We start from the raw sequence: 13,810 nt of genomic DNA, 5'->3' as shown, positions 1-13,810 counted from the left end.
TGACACACTCACGTTACGAAATATACATCAGACTTGGTGCAGCGGCGATATGGATATAAATAAGTTTAAACATTTCTTTAGTCGTGCTCAGGCAAAACCACATGGGTTTGTAACGATAAATTTACATGATCCTCGAACACGGTATCGAGTTGGGTTAGATACAATTTTCAGCTAGAGAGCAGCAGAGGGGGCGACGACAACAAAACGCAGCAACAACGGCAACAATTATGTTTACAACGAAGCGCCCTCGCGGTTTTATTTTGGCGTTTGGAGGCTTCTAAAAAGTTGTAGGCGGTGCCCCTTCTGACGACGACGACAACAAAACGCAGCGACAATTACGTTTACAACGAAGCGTCAACGCGGTTTTTTAAAAGGCTTATTTCGGCGTTTGGAGGCTTCTAAAAGTTGTGGGATTCGCCCCCTCTGCTGCTTGCTAAGTGAGATGCAAAGAACATAATTTTGTAACATTCAATAATTGTGCTATCTTGGGAAAGTTTTTCAGTTGAGCGAAATGGTAATAATTTCAAGTTTTCATCATTTAATCTATTTAAAAGAACAATGTCTTACCCGTAGGAGTCTTTAGCCATGGCTGTTGCACTGCCCAGTCCTTCAGGGCTTGCACTGACCCAAGCCGTGTTTCCGGTGTCTCAAACAATTCAACCCTTGCCTTTTCCAGACTGTATGAGTCAAGGTGACTTGTGTAGTTTTCTTCCGCCATCCTTCCTCGTTTAAACAAAATAGCGAACGTAAACTATGCGCATTTATGTGAACATATTGTCCATCTAACATTAGTGAACATTTCACATCATATCTACTTGTGGCAGATGATTGATTTTTAAAAAAAGATATGCGAAAGATCTAGAAATCTTGATTTCGAAAGAGCTAATAGCCTATCTATTTACTGCAGAAGCAATTACAGTTTGAAATATAAATGGACTGAACATTCAATACATATGGAAAAAAGTTTTGTAAATATAAAAGTGATGCTTACCGTTGCTCCTCTTCATGTAGATACGTGGTATCTAACGTCATCATTACACAGGGAAGTAAAGGTAGATATTAAACATGCCCAAGGCAACAAAGTTTAATCACCTCGAACTATATCACCTTAATTAAAGAAGCACTACTGCATAATATGAAAAATTAAAATGTTATAGAAAACTCGAAAGGGGTGCAGTCATTGTCAAAACAGCTTTCTGCCCCATAAAGTACATGTCAAACATTTGGACTTGCATTGATAATCTAAGACAAACTTTCAGATTTGAAGCGCGGTGAGTTCTATATAAAGTGCATAACTGCGGCTGTTACCCATGAAAATGAGGATTCAATATAAATATGAAACTGGCGAAGACGTACATCCAAGAAGAAGTTATGCGTTTTGTGGAAAAATCCGGATTAGTTTGATATAAAAAAGTCGGAGAAAGAAGAAACGCAAGACAGAGTAAAATATATAATGAAGTTAGACACTTCCTGAAAATTGCGTGAAGAAAGTTGATATGAAAGTTGTTGTTCTTGTGGGGTTTAACACCATTTTTCAGCACACGATAGGCTATGCATGGCGGCTAGTATTAACGGTGGAGGAAGAACCCGGGAAAACCCCAGGAAAAACCACCGACCCACGAGAAGCTACTGGCAAGCTTTCTCACATATCCAAATTGGTCGAATCCTAGACTCGAACCCACGCAGACAGGTGAGATGGCAGTGATCTGTAACAGAGAGCGCTTTAGACCACTCAGGGCCCCTTAATACGAGAAAACGAGGAGCGTGTCAAGACCATTTTGCAATCGCTGGATTATGGTAAAATAATTTCCAGTCGATGCTTACAGACAATTTAAATCACAATTCTATTTTTTTATTAATGATGCCGGAGTGAGTATGTATTCAATATAACGGATAAAGTTATGGTTACCGGACATAACGTGAAGAGTGAATGTGTAAATATATATTTTCATCATTTTGACCTTAACTGAGTTCATGACTGCGGTATATACATCTACATCAAGTAAACTGTTTCTTATGTCATTAATATTGCTTCATTTAGAGAACTGTTATTTTTAAACTTTGCATTGCATTGTATGGACTGCAGATGCATTCAGCAGGGTATAATAGCTCATTTTATTTTAGTTTGTATTCCTTATTATCTTTTTCGGGTATTACATTACATAAATGATCTTTAAAACCATTGTTTAACATAATTATTAAAGCCAGCGTAGCAGAGGCCCGGCAGGGATTTTCATTTATTAGAACCCCAAATCATTTTGTCTGCTTCGACTCACTGTGAACTGTTATGGTGAAGGATTTTATATATAGCGTTATCCGAAGCAGACCGCTCCGGTGGCTTAGTGGTTATTGCGTCCGCCTTGGATGTGGTAGGTCGTGGGTTCGAGCCCCGGCCGAGTCATACCAAAGACTTACAAAAATGGTACTAACAGCTGCCTCGCTTTAATGCTCAGCATTAGGAGGTTAGTGTTAGGACTGGTCGGCCTGGTGTCAGGATAATGTGACTGGGTGGAACATCATGATACATGTCTGCGGCATGATACCCCAGTGCCCCAGTGCTAGACATCACTATAAACTGTCACATTGCAGACATCGTAGCAATATGACTTAAAAATTGTTAAAGCTGCATTAAAATTCTAAATCACACACACACACACACACACACACACACACAAACACACACACACACATCTGAAGCACGTCTATACCTTTCCCACAGCGCATCCAAAAATGGGTTTAGTTTTTTTTTACAAAATAGTTTAAAGTTGTATTCTTGGAAAGAAATATATGATGTTTTGTATGAATGTTCGCATGTAAAAGAGTGTTTATATCCTTTACCGTAATATAGATAATAATAGTGTTGATGTCCAGTACCGTAATATATATACTAAGAGTGTTGCTGTCCAGTACCGTAATATAAATAATAATAGTGTTGTTGTCCAGTACCGTATATATATATATATATATATATATATATATATATATATATATATATATATATATATATATATATATATATATATATATATATATATATATATATAATAGAGTGTTGCTGTCCAATACCGTAATATAGATAATAAGAGTGTTGCTGTCCAGTACCGTAATATATGAAAATAGAGTGTTGATGTCCAGTACCGTAATATAGATAATAAGAGTGTTGCTGTATAGTACCGTAATACAGATAATAAGAGTGTTGCTGTCCAGTACCGTAATATATATACTAAGAGTGTTGCTGTCCAGTACCGTAATATAGATAATAATTTCAGCATCATAATATTATCATCTGAAGAGAAGAAATCAAATTTTCATCATCAGTACACTTTGAATATCTAGGAATGACTAGAACATCGCTATCACTAAATCACCTATAGACAGTTTAAACCAAAAACCACAAACCGTACAAGTTTTGTTTTCTTATTATTAAAATTGGAGCAATAATAATAATAATAATAATAATAATAATAATAATTAACTGCAATGGGCATAGTTGTAAATTCTGTTTCTTTTTCCCCATTCAATACTTGAATGTAACTCAGAACCATCCCTTCTACATTCATGACAACTGAATGGAAAATGTGTATTTTATGAACTATTTGATTGCAACTGGAACATCATGTTAATTGGTTAGCTGGAAATTAATGGTTTAGCTGGTTTAGTTTCTGTTGTTTATAGTTGTTGCAAAAGTAAACTTAGTATTGAAAATATTTAAGGAAATGTCTTGCCGATGTAGTAATCTGTGTGGTTTTTAGCTATTTTATTATTATGTTTAAATATAAACGTATGTAAATATTTTTGCTTTTCTCATTTCATGAAGAAAAGCTCTTGTATCAAAGATGTACATGTACATCAATCCTGTATGTTTCTCAAAGATTTGATATTGTTTGAAATCTTTTCATAATTTTCACTGAGAGTCATAACCTTATGTTAAAACAAAATAGCAATGAATTTTATCCCCACGAATCTTTTAAAACAGATGCGCATTGTGTCTTCCTGCCTGCCTGCCAGTCTTTATATGTCCTTCCATTAGTAATGTAGTGTATCTCCTACACAATTAAAGAAACACATTTCAAACTTTTGGAATGTGATTGTGAGTAGCCTTTATAGCTACACAGTGGTTTCCAATTTTATTTATGACTCTTCAGATGGGATGAATGTCTCTGATAATTATTTGTTTTAAAAATCAAAATATTTTGAAGTACTGTAGGTGGAAACCGTAAAGTTGGTTTGTGTCAGCTTCAAGGACAGGGCTATAACATATGAATTGGACTTTTGGGTTACAATCTCTGACCTTGCCCAGAAATGATCCCCGTGATTAAGCTTCCCCTGGGTCACAACTTGGAGACTGTTGAGATCCCCAGTCAATAGCCGCGTATAAGTCTGAAGGACACGAGACAGAACTATGCATACCGGTATATCAAATCAAGACCGTGGGTCATGGCTCTTAGTTTGTAGACTTCCAAACGTATTCTGCTTGGAAGGTTTACTGAAACTAACCTATTGGCTGGTTGATTTGCTGTAAATGTTCACATGAGAACTAGATAATGTGTTGTCGTTCGTTCTTGAGCATTAAGGTTGTAGATTCAGGTTACATTTTGTGGAGTTTTTTCTTCTAACTTTGTACCTGATGGAAGTAGTGGTATGAATATTAGTAAACGTTGACACATATATAAGACATGGGGTTATAATTTGCCACTTTCATGGTTCTTATTTAAAGGTCAGAGGTGGACATTACTATATTTGTTTGGAGATGTAACTTGCAAACTTTAGACATAGAACTTGGTATACCTGTACACCATGGCTTGATGTTGTCACTTTTCATGGACTTTTACCTGTAAGGCCAGGTCTGTCACTTTGCATTTTCATGGACTTTTACCTGTATGGCTAGGTGTCAGTTCTCATGTCAATAGCATTTTTGTTTGTCCAAACTGTCAACCGGAAGCTTTTGTTTGAGATCATGGGATGAAATGTTTTCCGCTGTAAAATCACAGCTTGAGGGTGTATCATGTACATACCACGTGTATCAATAGCATGGTCCTATCGGCAAGATCAAAGTCATGTGTGAAGTTTACGCTCTGTTTATATTAGGACTGTAACTCCATATTCATTGATAGCAGTTTCATGAAACTTATTTTTCAATCATAACTTCTGAACGTATCTTTTATTTCTCATTGTATTTTCAGCACGATTTTAATCATAGGTCAACATTATTTATATTTGTGTCTAGCCTCTAGCTCACAAATTTTCAAGAATAATACGATAAAAAGAATATTCATACACCATGACCTATGATCATGTCACATAACACCTTTTTGATCCAATCTGAATAATTTATGGGATTTTATATCTCGTATTATTATCAATATAATATCTGTAGAGTTCGATGTTTTTTTTATTGTGATATCTTGACTGTAACATAAAGCCTCTAAAAGTACTTATATCTGACACTGTATAATTTAACATATTGACTTTTTGTGACCTTCATAATATTAGGCACAAACTTATATACATATATATATATATATATATATATATATATATATATATATATATATATATATATATATATATATATATATATTCTTGCCAAGTCTTGAACGAAAAAACTATATTTAGAGAGATGAAATAGCAGCAGAGAGAGCGAACAGACCAAGATCGAAAAGCGTCGAAAAACTAAAAATAAACCCTTCCTACGCACAAAGAAAAAGAGAACAAGAAAGCGTCCACAGATTTAACCAAAAGCGTCGACACAAATTGAAGCAAAAATAAATCTTCCAAAGGATTTCTCAAATTGGTGTTACTTTACCGTCGTTGTCTTGTTTTTTTTTGTTGGTAAAATGGTTTATTTTACCACGTGAACACTTTATTGAGGTCACGCCCTCTCTGCTGCTATTAATTTATCCAAATATTTTATCAAGACCCACACGATATCTTGTTCTTGGATCATGTAAATTTATCGTTATAAATCCTTGTGCAACTTGAGCTCGTGAAAAGAAATTTCTGAATTTATTATAATCCATGTCACCACCACACCAAGTTTGATGAATATTTCGCAGCGTATGTGTGTCTACGCCATTAAACACAACTAAAAAATTGCAATTATCTCTGATCACTTTCGGAATCTGTGTATACCGCTGAGTAACATAAATGACATCTGTATTTTTATGTCTGCCACGAGAAACTATCCTGGCTGGATTTGATTGTTTGTCTAGCATCACATCATCATACACAACTAAATTATTAATAAACCCATCAAGATCATCTACGGACGGTGCTTCATCAATATCTGTTATAAAATCAATAATATTTTCACCGTCATTTATTAATCTTGCATTTTCGTTAAAGTCTTTTAATACTTCATAACACCTCTGATCATCAACGGATGGTGCAACCAAATATAATTTATCCCATTTCAACCATCTCATTATCAAATTAAGTAGTAATTGCGTCTTACCCGATCCAGATGGTCCTATGACAATCATTCTGATGGAATTTGGTAACGCAGGGTGGTGTTTAACTGGCTGTCGTCGCCGAGTTGCTGAGAAATCAATTATATCCATATATTTTATAACATGAATCTATATTGTTTACGTTGCAGATCTAAAACTCCAACTACTGATTTAGCTACGGTTACAACAAAAAATAAAAAAATAGCGTATGGTGGAAAATGTTCTGTATGCGGTAGAAAGAAATTTTCGTTTTTACCTAATAAGCGCGGTGGTGATATTGCTAAATTGATGTCAGACTTTCCAGGTGCTCCATGGGCTAAATACCCAGGAGAAAAACATCTACCAGGATATAATTATTGCGGTCCTGGTACTCGACTCGATATCGGACTTGATAATCAGGATCAACCAAAACCAGGCGAGGAACCAATAAACGCTATTGATCGAGCTTGTCAAGCTCATGATGTAGCTTATAAAAGTGAAAATCTACAAGAAAGGCATATTGCAGATGTGAAATTAATTCATGCGTTAAATTCTATAAAAAAATTAAAATTTCAGAGAAAAATTAGCTAATTGGTTAGTAAGATCCGCGATGAAAAGTAAATTAGCACTTGGGGCTGGTAATTTATAATGGAATCAATTTATTATAGTCCAAGAGGATACTGGAGAGGCAGAGCAGCAATTAGTAAACTTGCTGATGCAGCAGCGGTTAAACATTCTACTGCTGAAGCGTGGTTATCCAGGCAAGCGATATGGCAAATTTACCTACCACCACCGAAACGAATTCAGTACGCGTATTTTGATGTTAATGTGCCTAATGAAGTTCATCAAGCAGATATTTTATTTTTACCACATGATACTGTACGTAGAAAAACAGACAAGTACGCGCTAACCGTTGTTGATGTTGCAAGTAGGTATAAAGAGGCAGAGCCGCTATCTACGAAGACAGCATCTGAAGTATCTGATGCGTTTGAACGAATTTAACAACGAGGACCATTACGATGGCCACAATTATTACAGGTTGATCCTGGTAAGGAATTTCTTGGTCCAGTATCATCGCTGATGAAACGACATAATACCAAAATACGACGAGGGCATACTGCAATTCATCGTGATCAGGCAATTGTTGAGCGATTTAATCGAACACTTGCTGAGCGGTTATTTGGATATCAATACGCGAAGGAATTTTTCAAGATAAAAGATCAAGATTACCAAGCGTGATAGCTGCATTAAATAATGAGATTACACGAACAACCAATATGAAACCCATTAATGCAATTACAAAAAAATATACCAATACAACGAAAGGATATTGAAAAGCAAAAAATACTGGGTGATGTTACAGTTAGATATTTATATGAACCGGGTGAACTTGAAGGTGGTAAAGCGAGAGCGACTGATCCTATTTGGAGTGTTACCACACACAAAATATCCACCGTGACAAGATCCCCAGGTAGACCTGCAATCTACAGATTAGATTTAACTGCTCCTCAACGTGGATTTACACGTGAACAACTACAGGTGATTCCCGAGGATACACAACTACCACCGCGATCACTTAACTAGCACCCAGGGCGCTGCGCCTCTACGCCGATTACACTCGAGACAGGTCATCATTACATTTTCTCGTGTATGACCGCGACTATTATCTTTTCTGTCTACGGTAAATTGTCTTAAATCATTATTCGAGTACCTCCACAGCATTATACAATTACAACTTACGCAATAATTATTCTGTTGCTGTTTTAACTCAATAATAAAATCAACATCAAGATCAAAGTCGCGTTTATTTTTTTTTATCAGATTGTTTGTATCCGGTTAATATTTTCTTATTATATCACCGTCGATGATGATGCTGGTTTTATTAACGATTTCAGGAATTATAATTCTCCGTAACTGAGATATTTTTCTAACCCTTGATACCGCTAAATAAACTAAATTTAACCACTCGAAACGATCATCTACAATCCAGACTCGTGTATCAGAAATAGTTAATCCCTGAGACGAGTGGATCGTCATAGCGTATCCCAACACCCATGGAGATTTGTCAGCGCGTAATGCATCTTCGACCACACTGATATCAACAGCGACAATATCATTTAATACGAGATTTTGTTTCTCAGTCTGCCCTGGAATATCAACATTAATATTCTGTTTTCGTGTATCTGATGGTCTATAACATAACGGTACGGGCAATTCTGAATATTTTTCTTTATGCAGCTGAAATAACTGCTGTTGTAAAGCGTCTCTGATTATTTTTCTGCTCGCTACTATCAAATCGTCGGGTCTCCATAAATTCAAAAAATCGTTCATTGAGGTCTCTGAGATCACTCCGCATATTATTTCACACTGAATTTTGTTTGATTGTAATCTGATTAATTTTTAAACTCCTTTAAATTTTCATCAAGAGCTCTATGATCATCATCTATTTCTTCGTAATAATCAACGAAATTTTTTAACCAATCATGTGGAGATGGTCCAACAAAAGGCGGCGGCTGACCATGATCGCCACACATTATTATAGCGGTATTTTTCGTCAACAACCAATCAAGAAACGTTTTTAATGTATCCAATGACACCGCACATATCTCGTCCCAAATAATTATTTTAGGTATATATTTTTCTCCCATTCGTTCAGGAGTCCATGTATCTCCGCGCCACCGAAAGAAACTATGATACGTGCACGATTGTAATTGCCGTTGTTTCATCTCTCGTGCAAGTCTATGTGTGGGTGTCAGCACGATCATATCTGAATTTCTAAAAACATTAATTGCTCCAGTCGTCTTGCCGCATCCACCAGGTCCATTGAGATATACTGTCTTATATCTAGTTATTGGATCACTGACTGACGGCGCTTTCGACATTTCTGATATTTTATTACACTTACAATAAAAATCTCTCATCGGAACATCTACTGATTCTGTGTAATTGTGTAATATTTCCTTTTTCATTCTCCACGAACTCCATCGTTCATCATTACTTATAAATTCCATAACAGACTCTAAATATTTACTCGAAATATAAAACGAATCCGTTGCGACTCTGACTGCGGTCTCAGGAAATCTATTAATCATCGATAATAAATTTATAGAAACATAAGCCAACATAGATCTTAGATGAGTATACTGTGGGGAGACATCATTTATGTAACTAACGATGGTACCCAATTTTGTTCCGTCGGATAAATAAACACTTTCTCGATTTACAAATATATCTCTCGCTGTTGTATCAGCGATTATAAAATCGTATTCGGCATCATCTAAAATTAATCGTGCGTAATGTCTTTTATGATCATATGCACCACCTTGAGTAAATTTACCTATAATTCTTTTGCGGTTTTTTCGTTATTTTTAAGTTTAATCTCGAGAATTTTAGGAGCTTCTTTGATAATATCATCTTCGGAAACACCAGGACATATTTCCTTAAATTCCTTAATAACTTCATTGAGACTGATAGAATCTGGCATGGGCAACCAAACTTCGGTCTGCGCGTGATATGATATAATTGCCTCACTGACAACCAACGATGTTAGTACCGCACAATCTAGCATATATCGTAATAAAACTATAGGCGCCCAACGTTTTTCACAAAAATGTCTACCAAACCAAACATAACAAATTTAGTGGAGATGTTCGTTAAACTCGAATGATTCAACACAAGCGAATCCAGTCAGATCAAAATCAGGTAATGGTCCATTAAGTGCCACTCGCATCATCTCGTTTGTAGGTTGACCAAATCTTTTAAAGTACACAGAACAATCTCCGTATCCTGGAAAACTTCCCGGATAACATGCAACCATATCAACCGAAATAACATCATTGTAATTATACTTGGTATTCCACAATCCACCGTGTCCGTATTCGACGCAACTTGCGCGTACGTCCTCGAGTAAATGAAATCGTGTTGGTTTCCATGAATTTTTTTCTCTAGCAAAATGAGCCGCAACAGATGGAACGGTAAAACAATTAGTTAGTAACTTGTTAGTATTTTCCGCGTGCTTGTATTTGAAAAACTTCGCGAGATTTTTCATCTCGTCGTCGGGAGATTCTGTTCGATATATTTCACCGTTTGGTTTAACAAATTGATGAAATCCACCTTCCTCATCACTTTTAAATAACCATACCGATACAGGATCGTTTTTACTTATTTCGCTGATAAAATCAAACAAGCCTCCCCCCAGAATTATCTGGGGGGTAAAATCTAACAGTTTGATCGCGTGGAAATATTGTTACTGCGCTGGGCCATGCGTGCGCTTTATGATTTTTAATATTTAGTGGAGCTCCTTTCGATTTATATTTTGATTCGTATAATATTTCTCCGGTTATCGTTAATACTGTTATTGGGAATTTTAATATTTTTCCTAATTCAGGAACATCTTTTATTGTAGCACCGGTATCCTTAACTGAATCAGCCCACGAGTTTATTTTTTCACGTCTTAAATCAGTTAATCCGTTTCCACGCATCGCGTTTGTAAAATGTTCTATTACTCGTTCGGCTACACAATTTAACCTTGAAAATTTCATGGGTGCCAGTTTACCAACACTGGGTTTTTTATTTATCTCATAGATTCCATAAATAACTGCTGTTACAGAGTACGCTCGCTCATAATACGGTTTATCAATACCAGTCAATAGACCCGATCTGGATTTTTTACTTAATATGGCAATTTTTATATTACCAAGGACAGGATCATATTTGTCACGGATAATCCAACTATCTGTTTCTGTTAACACAATAAATTTTACTCTAAAGAAATATTTTTGATCACCCTCGTACTCAGTGATGTAGTTAATGGTAGTTGCCGCTCGTTTGTCATTCATTGTAGCATCAACAACTTTGTCCTTGACAGAGTCGACACTGACTTCGTCAGCGTTGCGAATAATCTTGAACGTTGACCATACATGAGATGCACCATCCGTATAAAATTCTTTCTTGGCGTCATTAATTTTCGAGATCAAACTTTTATTTTTCGGATCAACCAGATTTCGTACTGGTAAGTCAGGAGATAATCTGTCGAGATTAAATTTATATTTAGAAGGCCTAGTTTGGGATAATCTCTCGAATTCGTTCATATGATTAAAACAAATATTTTAAAAAAATATATATATATATGATGAATCAGTGCAGTTGGCTCATAATCGGCTCAGTAACTTGCTGAAACAAATCCTACAGAGGTGAATTTTGTTGGATGCACTTACAAAGTATACGGCGAGGGAGTCTAGGACCAATACCGTGTCTGCGATGTGGTGTTGGAGTACGAAGAAAACAGGATTATGTGCAAAGCGCGGTGGAAAACGGTTCAGAGAACTTAAGAGATATTATGACCAAAAAAAATAACAGTGAAAACGCTATCAAATCCCTGGAGGATTATATATCAAGATTTCAGACAAACAATGATTTAAACAAATAATATTATTATATAATGGAGCAAAATGGGTTTGTGAGACATCCTGTCATAACAAACTACGAATCAAATATTGATGGTGTCAATAGACACTGTAGGTTTAAAAGACCAGTTGGTCATGTTGATAATAATGGCTATCTTAGATTTACTGTTGGGAAGAAAAGATATCTCAGTCATCGTTTCATTTACGAATGTTTCTTCGGAGTGATCAAAGATGGTCTTGTGATCGATCATGCTGACGGGAATCCTCAAAATAATTATTTATCCAACCTTCGAGTTGTTACACAGAGCGAGAACTCTGCACGTGGTAATACTGGAAGATGTAAGACAGTTTCTAGAAGGGTGATCAAGTCTACAAATGCAGAGACTGGTGAAGAAATAATATTTCGTTCGATGAATAATGCTGTGATATATTTTGATATCGGCATGCCTTCAGTACAAAAAGTCGCAGAAAATATAACCAGATCTGCTTTCTCAAAACAATATAAACAGAGAATCACCTTCCGATATCAATAATTATCATCACTAGCAAGTATTATATTTATTAACTATTTATTTAATTATTTATCTTTTTTGTCAGAAATTCTCATTATTATACTACTTATTTTTCGCCTTAAACGAAGGGAGGTAATTTTATGATTCTCGGTATATGGTCATAATTAGTTCGTTAATCATCTACATAGTAACTGTACCCGTAGAAATATATTTTATGGTTTCTAACTTATAAAATATACGGTTCGTGTATTTTCTGCTCTATTCGTGAAACATTTAGAACAGCGTACTATATATAGACAGCACATAAAATGCATGTATATTTCAACTAAAATACAGAAAACCGAGCGCAGTATAACATGTATATTTCAGCTTACTGAATGCAGAAACCAGCATCTCGCCTGTATCGATCGTGGCGGGTTAATTTTAGATCCACAGTACAGTACAGGGATCCTGCATATATTGACTCGATTACAGAAATACGTGTATAATAGTGCCTGGAATTAAAAATCAGTTGCATTTTCCTTTTTCAGTGCAGAAATATATATAACATGTATTTGTGTACTTATGTGTGGTTATTTATTTTTCTTTTTTTGTCGAGTAATATTTACAACTAAATACTCCCTCTGACTGTGTTTTTCACGGATACAGATTTACCAGTGGGAAATGTCGTAATATATATTTCTGATACTTTCTCCATTGAACAGTTATAGGGAGGATGGAAAAATCTAGCAGTTAAGTTAGTATGTAAGATCTAGACCGGATTGTTCTATCATAGATGGCGTGGATCATAAGCGGCATAGTAAATAGGGAATTCCCTAATTATTTTTATTATCCAGAAAAATATTAGCTTTATAAATCTAACTTGTTTGGTGAAAATATATTGTATAAACGTATTTCTTGAGTTCAGAATTGTATTTTGAGCAAAAATACTTGAAATTAGTTCCTTTTCAATGATTATTAGCTATATATTAATTTCTAGAACATATGCTTGTAAGAAATTTCGATAGCTCAGTCGGTAACGTAATGGACTGTGACGCTCGCGGTCCAGGACCGAACCCCACGACTGACAACTGTTCGGTGGATTACGCATAATTGCGATTTTTATAATAATTGGGGGCTCCGCCAAACCCCTCCCCCGCTCAGCAGAACCCTCCAACCACACATCACTGGTGGTTGATTCATGTTTTGTATCACCCACGGGTTGATTATTGGGGGGTGTTCTACTGAGCGTGTATGTTTGTGTCGTCCTTCATTCATTGTATATACTCATTCATTGTATGTTTGTGCCGTCCTTCATTCATTGTATATACTCATTCATACATTGTATATGTTATAAATACTACGTGCTCTGTTGTCCTTAATTAAGATTATATGTTCCGTGTATCCTCTAAACTTAGTAGAATGCGGTGGCAAGCTACAAGTTATGTTGTGTTCCGTGTATCCTCTAAACTTAGCAATATGCGGT

The 13,810-nt window shown here is 35.8% G+C and overlaps 1 protein-coding gene across 1 annotated transcript in view; it reads right to left on the bottom strand.

The window, feature by feature from the left end:
- The window catches only part of LOC149782940 (alpha-tocopherol transfer protein-like), a 30,945-nt gene extending 30,227 nt beyond the window's left edge, over positions 1-718 (bottom strand). The window contains exon 1 of the mRNA XM_089935185.1: positions 568-718. Within this exon, the coding sequence (XP_089791311.1) occupies positions 568-718 (151 nt within the window). The remainder of the gene's footprint in view (positions 1-567) is intronic.
- Positions 719-13,810: the final 13,092 nt, after the last annotated feature.

The sequence above is a fragment of the Sinohyriopsis cumingii genome, chromosome 15 (genome assembly GCF_028554795.1).
Source record: "Sinohyriopsis cumingii isolate HCF-2022 chromosome 15, ASM2855479v2, whole genome shotgun sequence".
Classification (NCBI taxonomy): Eukaryota; Metazoa; Mollusca; class Bivalvia; order Unionida; family Unionidae; genus Sinohyriopsis; species Sinohyriopsis cumingii.
Note: the sequence above shows the minus strand (reverse complement) of the source record. Positions and strands in the feature narration are given on the sequence as shown.